The following is a 21,001-nucleotide window of genomic DNA, read 5'->3' as shown; positions in this document are numbered from 1 at the left end:
CACATGAACGGTACCTATGGTACCCCCCTGCAATTACATGAACAAAGTGGCAGGTACCGCGCAGTGCCTGCCGCTTTGTGCATGTAAATGCAATACATGCATTTTAACCTTGCGGTGGGTGCAAGGTTAAAGATACGGGATGTGACCGCCAGGGTGGCGGTCACATCCTAATTTGCATGGAGGGACCGCCGCTGCCCATGTGGACGGTCCCTCTACCTCGGGGGTGGCTGACGGACGCAGGTCCATCCGCCATCCTAATGACCCCCTAAATCTGGAGAACAACAAAATAAATATTATTTTTTTTAAACATTTTTTTTTAGAAAAACAGTTCCTTCATCATACACCCTTGGGAACAGTGAAAGAGCAGAATTAGCTTACAGTGCAAAAGTCACATAAGTCCAATCATTAACGGTTATTGGGATGTTCCACCTCTAGTCCAGCGTACACTCTAGCCTGACTCCAGCCTTTAGTCTGTCCCCTGCCCAACTAACCACCTACCCTCCGGACTCCCCCTCCTCCCCCGTCCCTCCTCTAAAAAAACCACAAAAAAAACAGCCAAAGCCGAGCCTAAAACCATAACCTCCCTATAAGGAGGGAACACAGACATGTCACAGGCGATGCCCGACTTGGCAGGGTCCCTCTACTCATCCTCCAAGGCGTCCATCCACTCTCACCTGTACCTTCTCCAGGCCTGCCAGATCTTTTCCCATTTTCTGGGGCAGCCCCTACTGTTATATATGACCTTCTCCGCCCTCTGGCACCAGTCCAAGTCCCGCTCCCATTCCTCTATTGTTGGTAGCAGGTCACTCCCCCAGAGACACGCAATATTTCTCTTGGCCACCATACTCGCAAAGGCCAACCACACCTTTTCTCCCTTGGGCCATGTTACCTCTCCCGTGACTCCTAATATATGCCACCTGGCCTCCAGCGGCACCTTCGCCCCAACCACCTCCTCCATTATGTCTTTCAACCTGACCCAGTAGGAACAAATTTTGGGGCAGATCCAGAGGATATGAAAGAATGTACCCTCGTACCCGCACCCTCTCAGGCAGAAGTGTGATGCCGCGTATCCTATTTTAAATTGTACCGTGTGTGGGGTGTGAGACCTATGGTTCACACGAAGCTGTAACAGACGGAATCTTACCCGAATCACTACTTTCCTGGGGCACTGTAGGCCTCGCTCCAATCGTCATCTTCTAGTAAGCCCAAATCAGATTCCCATTTTTCCTGCAGTGGCCCAAGTGTATCTGGGAGGTTATTGATTAACTTCTTGTAGGTGAGCGAGATAGCCTTATCAATCATTGGGTCTAGAAGCAGCCTGTCTTCGAGCGGGGCGTACTCAGGTAGCTGGTCTTCCTGCAATAAGTGTGAATTTATGGCATGCGCGAATTGAAGGTAGTGGAGGAACTCGCCACTCCCCATCTGGAATTCGGACTGCAAAGCCGCGAATTCCACCACTTGTCCCCTCTTCCAGACATCACCCAATAGGTCTATGCCAATGAGGCTCCAGTTATGCAGATCGCGGAGTTTGACTACTTCCCTTAGGAAGTCCCCCTTCCATAGGGGCGTCTGAGCCGTAAGCTTCCTCTCCCAGCCGAGCAACTTCATTGCACGCTCCAAGTTTTGGACCACCACCACGGTCTGGGGGGATAAGGGTAGACTATGCCGTGTCCCAGAGTAAAGGGTAGCCAGATAGATACCCATGCCCATGGCTGCCCCATCCACCCGATACGCCGGTTCCTCCTGCGGGGCAAAAACCCAGCCATTAACATTGTCCAATTGAGCCACCCAGTAGTAGAGGCGGATGTCAGGGACCGCCAGTCCCCCCTCATAGGTACTGCGCTGCAGCTTACCAAGGGCAATCCGCGGGCAGCTACCGCTCCACAGAAGGGACTGTTGCTCCGCCTCCACTGTTTTAAAAACCTGGTCCGGGATCGAAAAGGGGGAGCTCTGCATCACGTATAGCAGCCGTGGCAGGGCCATCATTTTGAAAAGTACCACTCTCCCCATAAGGGAGACCGGCAGGGTGCGCCAGGGTTGCACGTCGCCGTGCAAGCGGTCAAGTTGTGGCTGTACGTTAAGTCGGAGGAACTCCAAGGCCGTCGGCATAATCCATATCCCGAGGTAGCAGAACGCCTCCTGCCACACCAGGCCCTGACATCCTACCACCACGGGCGGTTGGGGTCCCGTCAAAACATAGCCGAGGGACTTACTCCAGTTCATCTTGTATCCGGTGTATTCCCCGAAAGTACGTAGTATAGTCATGAGACGCTGAATCGATTCCGCCGGCCTCCGGGTATATAGTAGGATGTTGTCGGCGTAAAGCGAGATACGCTCTTCCCAACTGCCATCCATTGCTATCCCCCACACCCCTGGGTCCGTCCTCACCCAGTGTGCCAGCGGCTCCAGTGCCAGGGCAAAGAGGGTCGGAGACAGGGGACAACCCTGTCTCGTGCCACGTCCCAGTAGGAACTCACAAGACGTGGCCCCATTTACTCGGACTCGCGCCAGTGGTTCCGCGTACAGCAGTTTCCCCCATGAACAGAAGTTCGGTCCGAAACCCAGTTTCTTCAGTGCGGCGTATATATAGCACCATTCGACACTGTGGAAGGCCATATGAGAGTCAAGGGAGAGCAAGGACGCCGGAGCTCCCGCCAGTGCAGTACCTATCTGTAGGACCCCAAACAGCCGGCGCAGGTTAAGTCTCGTGTTCTGGTGGGGCATGAAGCCCGACTGGTCTGGGTGGACCAGCGACTGAATCATCGCCCCCAGACGCGTAGCTAGGATCTTTCCAAGGACCTTCGTCTTGTAGTTGAGGAGGGAGATAGGCCTGTATGAGCCACAGACACCATGTGGTTTCCCCGCTTTGTGGATCACCACGATCGTGGCCAAGCGCAAATCTCGCGGAAGATGACCCACGTCACGCGCCTCAAAGAGCATATTGCATAGACGCAGTACAATGTGGCTGGCCACACAGCTGAATGTCTCCGCCGGAAAACTGTTGGGTCCTGGGGCCTTCCCCGTCTGTAAATCCCCCATGGCCTCTTTTACTTCCTTGACTGTGATTTCGGCCTCCAGCACATCCCTGTCCACCGTCTTCAGGACCAGAAGATGCAAGGGGGCAAGGAAGTCAAGACAGTCTTGGCCATTACGAGATGTGTGGGAGCGGTAGACCTCTTCATAATAGCGCGCAAAGTCCTCCGCTATGGGCCTACTCGTGGTATTCACCGAACCATCCGGGTGCTCAATATTTGGTACCCAGCTATGGTCCCGGTCTCTCCATCCAACCAGGCGATCATTCTGTTCGCCTTGTCACCCATGTCATACACTCTGCCCTGGGTGGCTAGTGCGTGCGCCTGTGCTTGGTCCGTCTGGAGATCCCTCACTTCTTTGCTGAGCAGGTGCGCCCTATGCAGTCTAACTCGGTCTTGGTCCAGGGTGAGCCCTGTCTCATTGTTCAGAGCCATAATCTCCGCCTCTAAACGTTCCACCTGTGCATATTTATCTTTACGCCTCCTCCCTACTTTGGCTTGTACAAAATCCCTTGCCACAGTTTTGTGTACCTCCCACACTATCCCAGGGATTCCACGGAGCCTACGTTCTCAGTAAAATATTGATCCACTCTCTCCCCAAAGCGCTCTTGAAAGTCCTTATCTTTAAAGAGAAAAGAGTCAAGCCGAAGGGGGACGCTCCAGTCCCGCGTTGGACCTAACAACTGGACCCCCACCGGTGCATGGTCAGAAATTCCTCGGGAATGAAGGTGTCCATCTCGGAACAGGTTCATGCTGTCTGCCTGCGCGCGTGAAAATATAGTCAATCCTAGAGGAGGGCCCATGGGACGCCGATAGGTGCGTCTACTGTCTGAGGTGCAGGCTGTGTGTTCGCCATGGATCAAGGAGACCCATTGCTTGCGTAAATTCCCTTAGGTGGCAAGTCCCCCCCCACCCAGCAAGGGCGATGACCTATCCAAGTCTCTGGCCATCACATCATTCATATCTCCGCCCAGTATTAACGTCCCAGGAGGCAAGTCCAGCAGCAACTGCCCCACATCCGGTAGAGTGGACGTGTGTAACCTCGGGGTATGTCGAGTGAGCAGAAGTTCAGAGGGCAGCCCTCCTATTGTGCAGATAGTGCCACATAGCGACAAAGGGGATCAAACCAACTTTGTCCCAGACCCAATGGCAGAGAGTTTTTTATAAGTATACCCACACCACTTGAGCCTGTCATAAAACCAGAGTGTGCACGGAGGGTGTACCCGAATCTGTCCAAGGCCCTGCAGTGATTCCCCAACAGATGCGTCTCCTGACAACATCAGGAGCATGTCTGCGGAGCTACTGTAGAACGACCGTCTGTTTGATTTTATTCTGCAGGCCGTTCACATTCCAGGATAAAATGTTTATATGTTGCGTCTTAAGTGAGTGCGTGCCTGCCATATCTCCTGCAAGCCCTTAATGTGGAAGAACCATCCCTTCCCTCCCTCCGCTCCCTCCGCCCCGCAAGCGTGTCAATGGAATTAGAACCATGATAGAATACAAAAACCACAGATAAATAACTGAACCAAGCCCCCCGTTCTCCCCCCACAACAGCCCCCCACCCTGCTACCCTGCCACTCCAGCCAACTGCGCCGGACATCCCCAATCAGCAGAGCCCTGAAAAACGATAACCTTAGGGTTGAGTGGTGCAGCCAATTCCACCCTCCGGGACTCTCCCCCTCAAATCCCCGATGAAGCGCCATAAGTAGTCCAACAAACATCCCAGCCAGAACCAAAGGCCCATGATAAATAAGGAACCCTCCCCTAATAAAAATTGTGCCCACCCGCTAGGGCAAGGGCAAACAGCCATCACCGGTGCAATAGTCCCAGCAAGTCCGATACATACAGGACCTCTGCTCAAAGCAAGCCCATCAACTCCCCTGCATGAGAGAGCAAAACGAGGAGTAAAGATGGTTACGGCAAGCATTAACAATGTTATCATACATTACATGTCCATAGGAGCTTGCCAGTCCGAATTGAGATAGTCCGACTCCTCACTCCAAATCCGGAGATGCTGAGAGGCTGCGGGTCCGCCTCCGCGCCCCCGGGGACAGATCATCACGGTGTTGCCCCATGTCCCTCAGTATCTCCACAGAGGGGGCCGGAGACCGGGGGGCCGAAGTCCTTCAACTGCCCTCACCATCTGGGCCTCTCCGTCGCGGCCGGCACCCCTCCAGCCAGGCGTGTGCCTCCTCTGGGGTGGTGAAGAAGAAGGATTTGCCCTCCCCTAGCACTTTGAGCCGTGCCGGGAAGAACATCATGTAGCGGAAGGTCGCACTCCCGCAGCTTCCTCTTGACTGCGTCACACGATCTGCGCTCCTGCTGGACCTTGAGCGTAAAGTCCGGAAGAAACGTTTCGTGGCGTCCTCCACCCGCAGATCTCCATGCCGCCGTGCCGCCTGCAGGATTGCGTCCTGGTCGCGGTAGTTGAGTACTCGCGCAATATTGGTCCGCGGTGGGAGCCCCGGGCGCGGAGGCGGGACCGGCGCCCTGTGCGCCCACTCTATGACGAAGAATTTAGATAGCCTTTTGGGTTTGAGAGTGTTCAAGATAAGGTCCTCTAGGAACAGCTCTAAGCTGGCCCCTTCCATTTTTTCTGGCACGCCCACCACTCTAAGGTTGTTTCTTCGGGCTCTCCCCTTCTGGTCCTCCAGCTGAGCCGCCATCTGTTGATGCTGGTGCGTGAGACGTTGGACCTGTTGCTGCAGCGACTTGGTAGTCCCCTGTAAATCTGTGATAGCAGCCGCATTATGTGTAGCCTTCTCCGACGTCTTGTTCAGATCAGCCCTCTGAAGCGTTAACTCGATGGACATTTTGTCTATTTTGGACTCCAGCGTGGTGCCCAGGGATTGAATGGGCTGCATAATGGAGGAGAGGGACTCCTCAGATGGTCCAGGGTGGGGCAGATCATCACCGGCCAGGCCCGCCGTGTAATTGTCCATCGTATTAGCTTGAGGCATCGTGTTCTACTTGCCCCGCATGATCACAGAGGATGGCAGACGGTCACTCACATGTCCAATCGTGTACGGCCAACCACTGCAGCCGGTACGGGTCTTTCCGCCGGTAAAGCAGGCCCCCCCGTCGGCAAGTTCAGTCCCAAAATGAGAGGCCCAGTCGGCCCAGCAGCCTTAAGTAAAGGGGGCCCCGCTGCCCAGCGGGCCCCTCCAGTAAGCCAGGTAGGATCATGAGACTACCGTCAAATCCACCACCGCGTGGCCAACTGCACAGATAGGGGCTTAGTCACAGGGGTTCATTGCCGCGACCAGCACACCGCGCCACAGGACGTTCCGCTCACTGGGCCACGTCGGGTTAATCTGGACTGCTGCCCATTCTCCACTGGGGCCCCACAATCATAGGTCACAGCCGCGGAAGGGCCAGCCGCATCTGCCCCTCAGCTGCACAGCCTCGTCCCCTGGGGCCGGCAGGGCAGGGGGCCCCCGCCGATGTCCCCGGGCAAGGCCGTTGAGTTTCAGCGCAAACCCGAGGTCAGGGCCCTGCTTCACTCTTCCTGCAGGCTCCCAACGTGTTCAGGCCCCCCCCCCAGCTCCGGTGGGTCCCTTACCGCTTTAGCTGCCTCAGAACGGGTGCATCAGGAGCCCCGCAGGAGTCCCGATCGGAGGCGCAGGCCACAGGGCGCCAACGGCGTCACCGGCTGTCCAGTGCACTCACCGGGGGCTCAGGCAGGTCGCCTCCCAGTTCCACAGCCGCTGCTGCCCGGGCCCAGTCCACACTTAAATCCGGGCGGTAGAAGGTGCCGCAATCCGCAGTTCGGGGGACCCCGGTATCGGGTGCCGCCCCCAACCGCCGTTCAGCGCTCCCACCTCATGCCTCTCTTCACGCAAGGCCAGTGCTCCGCCGCTGGTTCTGCGAAGCAAGGGCCCCGGCCGGCCTCAAAACTCCGAGTCCCGGAACTCCGGCACCCGAGCTCGGTTTCTCACCGGGGGGGGAACAGCAAGTGTCGGAGGAGAAGGGCTCCTCGATTCCGGTGTCAGATGCCGCGCATTCAGCGGATCAATGTTGGATATTGGGGTTGATAGGATAGCCCCCGGAGCTCCTCAAGATTAGGCGGCCATTTTGGTCGCTGCCAGACCACGCCACCCCAACAATATAAATATTGATAAATACTGGTGGCATAAATAATACACAATACAACCGAGAGCCCCAATTATAAACATTTACTTTTTATGCAAATGATCGTTACATGTACAGGTAGGTAGGTGCTCTTTTGGTAAAAACTGCATGACATTTGTGCTCTATTAAAAATATATTTAAAATGTTACATTTACGTATGGTGCCCTGGCTTTCAGTTGAAAAGCAAAGTAACAAATGGAACTGAAATGAGAGGGTCCCTATAAGCTAAACTACCACTTTTTCCTTCACCCCAACATCCAGCCCCTGCTCGTTGACCTTCGCTTTTCCAAGGCTGTCATCAATAATATTGGACACAGAAAGAATAACTGTTTAAGCACTGAATACTTACTCAGCTGCACATTGATTAAAGGTATCTGATGAATACGTGCAGAATCCATAGTAGTCGCCTCTGCTATTTATTTCGAAACATGAATTTGTCCCCTCCACAGCACCTGAAGCAAATTAAAGGAGTATGAGTTCAACAAGAAAATAACAGAGTAGACTTATTTTTGCTATTTGTTCCACAATTTGAGCCCAATTAGGATGTCGGGCGGATCATCACTGCCCGCATGGTGGTGGTGATCCGCCCGACATCCATCTCCACCCGCCACCCATTTCCCCCGCCATATTACGAAGGCAGGGGTTTTTCTGTCTGCCGCTTTCCCGCCTTGTTGTGCTGCCATAAAAAGGCATGCAGGAATCACTTGCGGGGGCCCGTTGCGGGTCCCCAAGGATTCTCCGGGGTGGGGTTGCGGCGGGCGCATCCTAATGGCCCAAACAGGACCCCCGCCATTATGGCGGGCAGTCCCTTTTTGCGTTGGGATGGCGGGCGGATATCCTAATGTGCCCCTTGATGCCCAAACCAAGCTACATTTATATCTGTTCTTTTAAACACAAGTTTTCCGCTTTTTTCTTCTTCATTTAGACGTGAGATTTGGTGGGTCATGAAAAATCTTGTAGATGACATTAAGGTGAAGCTGCAATTCTATTAAGTACACGAAAGTGAGGTTCATGATTCAAATGTCCTTTACTTCTGGACTAACAGCCATTACGAGAACACATGAACAGCTAAAGTATGCAGAAAACCTGTAGAACAAAACTGCAACATCATGTCGCTCTTCACCAGCAATCCAATCCCATTTCGGTTTTATAATCCCACAAAACTGAGAAAAAACAGCCTTTTTTTTTTGCCCTGGTCAGGAATGCCATCCAGCATGGGTGACTCCCATCCTGCGTGGTTGCCAATCATGACTGTTTCTAGTGAAACAATACTAATAGAACAAAGAGGGAAAGACCCTTGCGCACTGTGAGTTATTTGGTAATTCCACCTGTTTACACTTCCAACCTTCCTGCGCTCAACTCCTCGTGGCCCACCGTTAAAGCCACTGAGACAACAAGGCTTCCGTTGTGTTTCACATTTATGATTACAATTTTTGGGGAAAGGTATCATACAAAGTAATGTATTGAGATTTTGTAGATAATTAGGCATCAGAAATTTAGAACTCATTATTATGTTCTCGTTCTGTACAGCCCTGATGATGTCCTATGAGGGACAAAACGCGTAGGCTGCGGAGTGTACATTTAATGCATTTTGAGAATATCTTCCTCAAGAATTTTATTTTTAATGATATGAAGATGAAAAAGTAAAAATCAGCATACATCAATAAACAACTGGATTTAGTATAAAAAAGGAAGCTTGCATTGGATCTTGATTCGTTATGGACTACAATATCTAATTGTGAATATTGTTGTTACTTTGACGCTCCTTCTATTTGGTGGTTTATACTGTTTCTAGTGAAACCCTGCCAAATGTCGCAAAAAAGCTCTCGAATCATAACTTTCAAAAATACAATTAACACTGTTACTATTTAACTAAGTACAAATTGAAACTGCCCTTGGCATTCATTTACTAACTTTCAATCAATAGACAGCTCATCAATAGTAATGGACAATAAATATTGTACTTTCCTCAGGAAGATCAAAGGAGTATTTGTATCTGCTTAAGGTACCACATATTGGCGTAATCAAGAAGAATTGAATATCTTTTATTCTGTTTTAAACCTTTTAGCCTTTACAACCTTTACATACTCGCTCACTTGTTATACACAAAAAAAAAACAATGCAACATCACTGTTCTAATTGTGGCAATTTTAAGGCAGTCCCCAAGTCTCAATTCTTTTTCTATCTCTGTCTTCAGGGTGAAGCAACTGCTCTGTCTTGACATAGCTGGCAAGTTTTCTGATTGCTTATGTGTGACATTTCCATACGTTCAGTTGGCGTATGAGTGACATTGTACTGTCTAATGTGTGGCACTTTGAGTGAGAATATGTCACAAGTAAAACAAAGCAATGACCAATATTTGAGTGTCTTTCTGTGGGTCTTCTGTTAGTGTATCCAGAAATACCACACAACAATGAATATAAGGCTAAAACAAGCCAGACCTCTAGACATTGCCAATTCTTGTTAGCAGCATCTGATCCGTCAGTAATAATGATGAGTATGATTTGAATACATAGAACTGCAAATGTATCTATTCTGAGAATATTAGAACATGCGCTGAATATTAGTAGGTCGCTGTAAGAGGTAGTCACCTTTGGCGCGCCTAAATCACTTCTGTTCTTCCCTTCACACCACTTTCATCTGCAGTCCCTCACTCTGACACTTTTCTCCCACCTTTCTTAAATTCTCTATCTGCATATTTGAAATATTCTACCACCTCTTTACCACTACCTTTTCACATTCTCTTTCTTCGTGTAGTAGTTTGCATGGACCCTTTCACTGGTCTCTCCATTTCTTCTCTTTTTTTTCATCCTCTCTTTCTTCTCTATCTCTCTATTTCTATTTTTTTCTGAGTTTGAAGCTATAAGTTATTTCAGCGGTGTAACCCTTCACACACAATGGCAATTACAATTGGCGCATGTGTGACAATTTTTTGGCCCAGAAAGGCTACAGTTTGTATGAACATGTCAAACAACCTTATCTCCCAGCGACAGGCAATGCAAGAACTCATATTGATTTCAATAAAAGTAAACAACTTAGCTGGGCCCAGGCCGATTTCCATAGTTACAAGACACCTCCCCTCAACCGTTGCTCTGTTCAATAATAACTATATGGGGTCATACAGAAGGTGCATTGGCTGCTGTGTGTATCTAACTCTACAGAGCTTCAGCACATGTCACACATAGGGGAGCTTTAATTATGTCTCATGATTTTAGTGCAGCGATACGGACAATAGCACTAGGATATGTTAGTATAACCCCTAATGCTGGTTCTTGGCACAACTGTCTTGATTAGGTACAGGTTTACTGGATATTCTTTTTTAAGCATTAGGCAGGAAGCTGATGGGTGGAAAATGTTTGTATCATTTTCTTATCTGCATCCATCTTCCTTTAGCAACTACTGATTCTAGTTCCCAGATACTAGCTCCCCAGTAAGCATTCATTCATGGCATGAATAACTAATCTTTTTGTTTAATGACTACCTTGTCCTGGAGTTGCAATTCGATATGAGCAATAGAAATAGCGTCAGTGCAGCAAGTATAAAGATGTTATGTGTGATGTCATGTATTCTGTGTATGTTCATCACTGAATGCTATGTAAAGGAACATTTCTAGGATGCCTCTTTAAGTACCCACAGCAATAAATGTGTGCTTCCTAGGTACCTTGGGATTGGCCACTGCTAGACAATCATCCCCTGCCATATCCGACCCTAGAAAAAACACAGCCAGGAAAATCCTATAGAGAAAGAATTCCACCCTTGCCTAAACTGTATATGCATGCTATAACACTTCACAATTATAATTCCAAAGACACACCTCTGGGTTACTGGGCACACCCAGAAAGAAGCAAGCAGTTCTAGTGTAGGTTGCACCCTTGCAATGTTGAATCTGAACTATTCTGTTGATGTGGCACAGTTGGTGTTATCCAACATGCCTAGTTCTCACTGGTTCCAAACCAACAATACATGGAAACATATTATGACCCTATATAATGAGATCAACTTTTTAAAAGGTCTGATATATTCAACTGCGTTTAATATTTCTATAGGCAGTCCCAGACGAAAAGTGCAGGAGGCATATTATGGCCCAAATCTTACAAATTGACTAAATGAAAATGCAGACTAAGATAGTTATATGTGTTAATGAAAACATATGAACATTTAAGTGAATTCTGACACAAAATATGGAATTTAAAAACCTTAATGAGATGTCTACTTTTTGACTATAGTGAAACCAAAGGAATTGGCATGGTTTCAAGGCAAACACAACAAGATGATGGACGAACGGAGTGCTGAAACTTTTAAACCACTTACCACCATGTTACATCCTTCATCATATCTTTGTTATGTTCATCTGTATCTGCTTGGGTGACATCATATGATTCCAGAGATGCCTGCCTGCACACCTTGTTTACATTCCAATGACATTCTGTATTCTGAAGGTGGTTAATGAAGAGAGAGCCAGTTGCATCTGGATCTTATAGCAGAGAGGCTGTTAATGCTGTGCTGGACAATAAATCTTATTTAAATTTATTTGATTCCTGGATTGAATTTTAACAAATTTGGCGATGAGGGAGAAGAACCAAAGTACACTCCAGTCATTTATCAGCACAGGTACGGAGTGCTTCAAAGAATTTTCTGTTATTTATTATTTCTGTGAATTGATAGAACCAGTGGTAGTTTTCAAGATTTTATTTTCATAATTGTGCATTGATGGCACCTGCGGCTGTTTCTTAATGAAATGTGAATTAATTCAAGGAAATTTCACCCACTTAATGCTTTTGGGACTTTCACAAAATTACTTGAACAATCTTTGTCTACTACGGTACTTGGATTAACATTTGGATTTATATTTATTTATTCAACATTGCTAGAAGTCACGCGATAGACTTGCAATTATTTCAAAATTATTCTCACTCCACTTTTGGGATTTATCTACAAGTGCTACACTGCGTGTTTTGGTTCCCACTTGCCGGAATTCATAATTTGACTGCTTACACTGTTCTTGTTTTTTTCATTGATTGGCACCGCTATTTTATTTGTTCTTAAAACTGTGGCAGCATTATTCAAGTTGCGGCATTATTCCACTGTGCTGGCATTATTCAAGTCAACTTACAGTTGTTCGGCGAGTCGGCATTTTTTGGATCTGATGAAAGCGCGATCCACAGTGCGCGGCCCTTTGTTACAGAACTCTTCTTCATGACGCATTATAGAGCGTCTCATCGTCAACACGTTACCGTGCAACGTACCCATCAGAACGTCTTTTCAACAACGCAGTAGCATGCAACGTCACCGGCGGCCATCTTAGTTTCCAAGGCAACAACAAACAAAGGATTAACGCCGATTTTCGTACTGTTTTGAAACTAAATTAACAACATATACTACATTTTATTCACAGCGATTTCTAGAAAGAAATAACTACATATTACAGCTGAATCTTTCCCTAAGTTTGACTAAAGGTTACTTTAACTCTTTGAAAAAGATCATGAATGCTTTCTTTCTTTTCCACAGTACTATGCTTTAATTATATAATTTTTAAAACGTTCTAAGTTTATAAATTACAAGGTTATAACTATTTATTAATATGTACATTTACATGTGCTAGTGTGTTAACTGTGTTTAGTACTATAAGTTGTTTTTCAATATAACATAAACATGCAATTTGACCCCCCAGCAAAATATTTACAGTCCAAAGGTGACCCCCGATGCCCTGGGCAAGATGGAAGGAGGAATTTATCACAAATATGAAGGCTATAGATGGTGAACGCATGGGGGCAGAAAGAAAGAAAAGTATTTTCTTACATTGCTTGGGATCTGAAGGGCAAGTTATTTTTAGATCCTTACCTCAAATACATCACTTAGTGATGGAAGTGGAGATAACATGAATGTATATAATGAAGCTTTAAGGATAGAAAAAAGATTTAAGCCTGTTACTAATATTGCTTTAAATAGATTTAAGTTCTATACCAGATCGCAAAAAGATGATGAAAACTTTGATGACTTTCTTACAGGATTACGATCGTTATCCTTACATTGTAACTTTGGGTTACTAACAGATGAAATGATAAGAGATCAGATCATAGTACATGTGAAAAATAAAAAAATACAATAAAGATTATAGGTATTAGGAAACCCTAGTTTAGCTGAAGCAATATCAGAAGCAAAGGCATTAGAACAATCGGAAAAATGGATGGAAGTGGTTAAAGACACCTCTAATAAAAAAACAACTGTGCAGTAAGCCTTAATTTTTAGGACCTATGCTGTTATTTAACTTGCCCAGTGATCCGCCTTCAACCCCGTTTAAGTATTTGGGTTATCTAATCGCCCCTTCCAGCCCCTGACCAGGTCTTGTATACTTAAATCCCTTTTAGGACTTTGATCGAGTTCTCTAACTCAGCCAACGAGCCAAACAGGCGTCTGAAACAGAACGTGTGTGCCGTGTGCCTGAAACGGATTTGCCTCGCCTTTCATAAAATAGGTATGAGATGTAGCCGATGCGTCACTTGTTTTCTTAGCGGCTAAATTGTCTTACTGTGTAAGTCCCATTTTAATGCGCCGGATGTGCCCACAATGATTCTCTATTTCTCTCTTTTAAGACTCATGATCCGGGTTACTCACCTAACCTCGATCTAAAACACAGCGTATTGAGCTGCTGACGACCAATGTTCGTAATTGTGGGCCATTAATCTTCTGCTCCATTTCTCGATGCCCAGGTATGTTGTAACTTTATTTATTTTATTTATTTATTTATTTAATTGCTTATATCGCGCCAGAATTGACCCATGAGGTATCTCCGCGCTTTGCTCGCATCAGTACTGAGGGAAATGTAGGCTTCGTGTGGTACCACAGGGTGGGTTATGCTTCCTGAAACAGAAAAGTTTTTAATGTTTTCCTGAAACACAAATGATTATCATTGTGTCTCAGGTTGGATGGAAGCTTGTTCCAGATGGTAGGGCCTATAAAGGATAGAGCACGTCCACCTTGTCTGACTTTTTTAATGGTGGGGATTTCCAGTAGACATTGGTTGCTGGAACGTAAAAGGCGTTCAGGTTTGTATATTCGAAGTTTTTGTGCCAGATATCTGGGGCCTTGCCCATAAAGGCATTTGTGCACTAAGCAGCAGATTTTAAATTTAACACGTTGTCGTATTGGCAACCAGTGGAGATGTCTTAGCAGGGGTTTGGACGGGGTTCTTGCAGGAGCATTTAGAATCAATCTGGCGGCCGTATTTTGGACTACCTGCAAACGATTAAGCGCCTCCTCATTTGCTGATATGAGGAGGCCGTTGCAGTAGTCCAAACGGCTTATCACCAGAGTTTGCACAAGAGTCTTCCTGTGGATGTCAGGCAGCAGAGGGAAGACTCGCCTTAACTGGCCAATTGTTCTAAAACAAGCTCCTGTGACGAAGTTAACATGCTCCTTTAAACTCAAATTCTGATCAAGTTTCACCCCCAAGTTCTTAACAACTGGCTTTGGGCATGGGACAGGGCCTAGTTCTAAAGGCCACCAGTCGGGGCACCAGAGCATGCTGGCTTTCCCAAAAAGCATTAATTCGGTCTTCCCGACATTACACTGGAGGCAATTAGTAGCCATCCAGTTGGATACTGCTCTCATGCCCTCGGCAAAATTGTTCTTCACTTCAGGCGTAAGAGAGTTGAAAGGAAAAAGCAGCTGAGTGTCATCAGCGTATGACACTGGAGTGAACCCAAAACTTCTCACAATCTCTGCAAGGGGGGCCACATACACATTAAACTATGTGGGGCTTAGGCATGAGCCCTGTGGCACCCCCTTAGTGAGTGCCCTCGAGATGGAACGATAGGGTCCCACACTGACAGATTGTGAGCGGCCGGAGAGAAAACTCTCCAACCAGGACAGTGCCAATCCTCCAATACCCACTCTCTGTAATCGGCCGAGAAGAATCTCATGAGACACAGTATCAAAAGCGGCCGACAGGTCAAACAGCACCAGAATCATCGATCCTCCTCTATCCTGTGACATTTTGATGTTATCGGTCACGGAGAGGAGTGCCGACTCTGTGCTGTAGTTGGGCCTGAACCCAGATTGTGATGGGTCCAGGCCCCCTGTCGCCTCTATGAACCTGGAAACATGGATGTTTACATGCTTCTCGGCTAAACTTCCTCAGAAAGTGTATGATGTTTACCAAGACTTCACGTTTGGGCCTGGCAACCCTCATAGACACATGTGATTTATCACCTATTTTTCCGCCCCCAGTGCTCTCACTATCTGAGTTTAATTGCAAAGGGCTTGTGCCCACCTCCACCTCGATGTGTGTATGAGGCTATCTATCTCATACTCCCGCAGTGGAGCCACTCTAAGATATCATCCTTTACATAAATTACCAGTGGATCCTTTTAATTGCTTGATAGAAGTATAGGACTAAGTCCTATCTGACTGGTTTCCTTTTTCTCCTCTGTAGTTTATGTTGAGATTCATTCTCCCGGCGAGTGACCTGTGACTAAACCACAGTCCTTTGCTGTTCCACATCGCGAGCCAAAGTAGGCCACGATTCCATGGTAACCCTCTTTCATTAGCATTTCTACTCTCATCATAGTCTGAATGTACTGACTATGTTGCATTACTCATTAATCTACTGTTATCAATTTATCCAACAGGACTGCCCCACACTCCCCCCACCTTTCCTCGTCCTGATGAAGACCCCACTTAAGGACTGAACTGAGCCTACATATAGGGGTCGAAACGTCGACGGTGTTTTCCACTTAACTTCCGGCACTTGCCCTCTACAGTTTAGTACTGACTTGGTGTCCGTTGAAAGTTTTTGTGAAAAATCATTTATTATTTCATGCCTTTACACACTAATTGGCTTATGCATTTGTAATTGTTTTGATGTTGTCGGTATTGTTTGTACTTATCACCCACAACTGTGTTCATTCATTTCTCACTAACCCCTCCCCCGAGCACTCCTCTTCACCTCTCCCCTTCTCTGTCGGGGCACATTTTGCAACAATTGTATACATTTCCTCTGAAGCATCACTACAAGGTATTGTTAATAAATTACAATACACACTTCTAAAAGTTATGAATGTTTCTACACCTTCTAGAGGAGTGGTATCTTATGTTGCCAATAACGAAGTGATGATATCTAATACAGCACATAATACAGAGAGGGTTGACAAGGGATTTTTGTTTCCATTATTGATGGAGTTCTCGATCATATTAGGAAATCACCGAAGAGTGATTTTAAAGTCTGTGGAGTAGATATAGTCTTGATGGTAGATTCAGGGTCTCCTTGGACGATCACCACACAGCAATATTTTTTGGAGAAATTGAATAAACAGTTGTGTTTAGAGAATTTAGTATCTTCTGATATTATGGCTGTGAGTTTTGAAGGGAATCAGATTGAATTTGAGGGTTATTTTGAAGTAAATATTCACTTTAAGCATAGATGTGCTGTAATTAAATTGTACATTGCAAGGAAAGGAGCTAATGTACTAGGGTGGTGTGATCAATATAAATTAGGAATTATATTGAATCCGAGAGCAAAGGAACCTGTAACTTTATGTGATGACACATTATATAATCAGGTTGCCACTATTGGTTATGATGATAAGAGCATTGACAAGGAGAGGATTTTGGTAAACAGTTTCAAGAATGTGTTTAGTGACTCTTTGGGGAAATTAAAGAGTTTTTTCTTATAAAATTGTCTTAAAGGATAATGCTACACCTATCAAACAAAAAATTAGGGGAGTTCCAATAAGTGTAAGACAAGAACTGAAGGATATGTTGAAAGAGCTATTGGATGAAGGGATCATCGAAACAATTGAATCAGCTGAGTGGGTTTCTCCCATAGTTTTGGTCCGCAAACCTGATCAAAAGTTGAGAGTGTGTGTAGACCTAAGAGCTCTCAACTCTAATATTATCATGGATTGTCATCCTTTGCCAAACATTAATGAGGTGATATCAATGTTTGAGGGAGCCAATATCTTTTCAACGTTAGATTTACGTTCTGCATACCACCAAATATAACTTAAGGAGGAATCGAAGAAGCTCACAGCGTTTATCACGCCTTTTGGTCTATACCAATATACGAGGATGCCATTTGGTTTGGCATCAGCGGCGTCAGTTTTTCAAAGAGTAATGTTTTTGATTTTTAGAGATTTGGACGAATATGTAAAATGTTTTCAGGATGATATTTTGATTTTTTCAAGGGATAAAACTGAGCATGTAGGCCATTTAAATGAAGTTTGCAAGAGATTAGAGAGTCATGGACTTACATTAAAGGCACATAAGTGTAAGCTTTTCAAACGTACAGTTGAATATTTAGGTCATACATTGTCTGGAAATGGGATTGTTCCAAAGAAGAATAATGTAGACGCTATTGTCAAGGCTCCATCACCAGTAAATAAGGACCAATTGTTATCATTTACTGGTATATGTGAATATTACAGTAAGTTTGGGGAAAGCTTTGCGACAAAAATGGAACCATTGCGGGTTTTATTGAGACAAAATGTGAAATATGTGTGGTCAAATGAACAACAAGAAGATTTTGAGTGTATTAAGAAGGATATAGTTAATGCACCCACATTAAAACCGTTTAGAATGAAGAAAGAGTGTATAATCACGGTGGATGCCAGTTTATATGGGTTAGGAGGGAAAAGAAGAATGGAACATAGCTTTTGCTTCACACACAATGAATGAATGTGAACGGAAATATGCGACAATTGAGAGAGAATTACTCGCGTGTGTGTGGGCGGTGGAACATTTTAGGTTATATGTGTGGGGTTGTAGATTCACCCTGAGGACAGATCATAAACCATTGGTTAATATATTGTCTACAGGTGGCGGTTGGCATTCTACAACCAGAATTGCGAGGTTATCTTCAAGATTGCAGGAATACAATTTTAGCACAGAGTATGTTCCAGGAAAAAGAAATGTCACTGCTGATTTTCTATCTCGGTTGCCGTGTGAACAAGATAAGGTAGATGTGGTTAAGGAGGAAGAATTTATTGTAACAATAGCTGATGTGATGGGTGACCAGATTCAAGAAATTACAGAGGAGAAGTGGAACAGTTGTGTAAGGATAGATGTTAGGTGGAGTACCCTCAAGGAATATGTGATGGAAGGATGGCCTAAAAAATATTTAATGAAAGAAGAGCTCTTACAGTTTGTAAGAGTTGCAGATGAATTGGAGTGGGAAAATGATTTTCTGTTTAAGTCAGGCAAGTGTGTTCCACCACAAGGTATACAAGATGTCATTCTTAACCACTTGGCTGCTAAGGCAAAATTTATCTTTTCATCTAATTTCCATTGAAATCAATGAAAAGTGCATGACGAGTTACCCTTGTCATTAGCGGCGAAGAGGTTAAATTGGCTCATAGGACGCATCCTGGAATATCTTCTATGAAGAGGTTGATTAGAAGTTTCTTTTGGTAGCCAGGAATGGATGCATTTATAGATAGGATTGTAAGAGAATGTGAAGAGTGTGTGTCAAGTGAAAAAATGCTCAGAACTAACGTTCCACCTTTAAAGGTGGTTAAGTGGCCAGACATGCCGTGGCAAAAATTAGCTTTTGATATTTCGGCCCATTTAAGAATTTACCTGAGAATTCACAATATGCATTAGTTCTGATTGATTTCTTCTCGAAATGGCCCGAAGTAAAATTTGTACCTAATGCTACTACTAATGCGGTGATTATTTTCTTTAAAGGAATTTTTGCTCGTGAAGGAGGCCCTTCTGTGTTAGTAACGGATAATGGGGTGCAATTGAAATCAATAGAGATGGAGAATTTTTTAAAAGCACATGGTATTACACACAAGTGTACGTCATTATATGAGCCACATGAAAATGGCCAGGTAGAACGATTTAACAGGGTGTTAAAGTCTTATGTAACAGATGTGGTGAGGACACGTGGAGATTGAATGAATGAGTTGAGAGAAAGGTTGTGGGTTTACCGAATTACACCTCATTCTACTACAGAATTTAGCCCTTTTAGATTACTAAAGGGAAGAGATCCAGTGTCTAAAATCTGTCCGTGGTGGTTTAAGAATAAATGCCAGGATAAATTGGATATTAAGGAATGTGTACATGATACAGCTAAGAGAGTAGAAGCGAAGCAAATCAAGACCATGGGTTGGTACAATAAAAAATGGAAGGTCAAAACTCATAATTTTGTTGTTGGGGATTGGGTGAGGATTATGAGACCAGGTCTGATGATGAAAGGTTCATGTAAATTTGGTAAGCCTATACAAATTAAAAAAAGTGTTTAGTAATTCTGTAATTACACAAGATGGAAAATTGTGGAATGCAAGGAGAATTGCCAAGTGTAATAATTTTGTCTATGGTTCTAGTTCTAGAGATAAAACCAACCCTGGTGTCTTAGGACAGAATGTTGATGACACAATATCTTCAAGGATCAAGCAAAATGTCCGTGTAAGGAATATACCAACTAGGTTTAGAGATTACATTTGAACATTTATGTTTGTTTATGGAAAAGGGGGATATGTTACATCCTTCATCATATCTTTGTTATGTTCATCTGTATCTGCTTGAGTGACATCATATGGTTCCAGAGATGCCTGCCTGCACACCTTGTTTACTTTCCAATGACATTCTGTATTCTGAAGGTGGTTAATGAAGAGAGAGCCAGTTGCATCTGGATCTTATAGCAGAGAGGCTGTTAATGCTGTGCTGGACAATAAATCTTATTTAAATGTATTTGATGCCTGGATTAAATTTTAACACACCAGTCAAGAGGTCTGGGTTTAAACCATTGTTATTTTGCTCACGATACCACCCCAGTTTGGACTCAACCATATACAATACAGTCTTTGCCTGTCCTAGTGGGGGTCTTTCAAATCTATGGAGTTTGGACAGGACTGTTACCCACATGGGCGTCTGCAGAAATGTTCCCAGGGGGGAGCAAATGTTAACTACATCACCATCATCCGACATGATGTGTGCCAGGTGGGGCACAAGGAAAACTGGGGCGCAGGAGGAGCCATGGGGGGCAGGAAGCAGGCCGCATATTATCTCATACACCATAGGGTTGTTGTGCCACAGCCATCTCTTTCTTTTGTGGCACCCCATAATCCATACCAGCCCTGGTCCCTAAAATTACCCACTAGCACCCCAAAACCCATACCCACCCTGAAACCTAAAATTACCCCAACCCCCAAAACTCATACCCTCCCTGACCCCTAAAATTATGCCCCTGGCACCCCAAAACCCATACCCACCCTGAACCCTAAAATTACCCCCTAGCACCCCAAAACCCATACCCACCCTGAACCCTAAAATGACCCCTGCCCCCCAAAACTCATATCTGCCCTGAACCCTAAAATTACCCCCCTGGCACCCGTAACCCATAACCACCCTGACCGCTAAAATTGTCCCCCTGGCACCCCGAAACCCATACCCATCCTGAACCCTAAAATTACCCCCCTGGCACCCCATAACCCATACCCACCCTGATCCCTAAAATTGTCCCCCTGGCACCCCAAAACCCATACCTGCCCTGTACCCTAAAATTTCCCCCCTTGCACCCCAAAATCCATACCCGCCCTGAACTCTAAAATTGCCCCCCTGGTACCCCAAAACCCATACCCACCCTGAACCCTAAAATTATCCCCCTTGCACCCAATCCTTAACCCACCGTGAACCTTAAAATTACTCCCTTGCACCTTTAAACCCACACCCACCCTGAACCCTAAAGTTACCCCCTGGAACCCCAAAAGCGAAACACTACATTCTGATTGTGTATCGCGCCGTCTCCCTGGTCAGGGAGGATCTGCTGGTCCGGATCAGCTGGCCCTGGTCCTGTTCTGCTTGCGCTGTCCCTCTTCCGGATCCACCGAGCCTGCCTC

The 21,001-nt window shown here is 45.7% G+C and overlaps 1 protein-coding gene across 1 annotated transcript in view; it reads right to left on the bottom strand.

The window, feature by feature from the left end:
* The window catches only part of LOC147683102 (disintegrin and metalloproteinase domain-containing protein 28-like), a 3,314,421-nt gene that overhangs the window by 470,675 nt on the left and 2,822,745 nt on the right, over positions 1-21,001 (bottom strand). Inside the window, exon 11 of the mRNA XM_086942499.1 lies at positions 7,513-7,615. Coding sequence (XP_086798625.1) covers positions 7,513-7,615 — 103 coding nt within the window. The remainder of the gene's footprint in view (positions 1-7,512; positions 7,616-21,001) is intronic.

The sequence above is a fragment of the Lissotriton vulgaris genome, chromosome 11 (assembly GCF_964263255.1).
Source record: "Lissotriton vulgaris chromosome 11, aLisVul1.2, whole genome shotgun sequence".
Classification (NCBI taxonomy): Eukaryota; Metazoa; Chordata; class Amphibia; order Caudata; family Salamandridae; genus Lissotriton; species Lissotriton vulgaris.
Note: the sequence above shows the minus strand (reverse complement) of the source record. Positions and strands in the feature narration are given on the sequence as shown.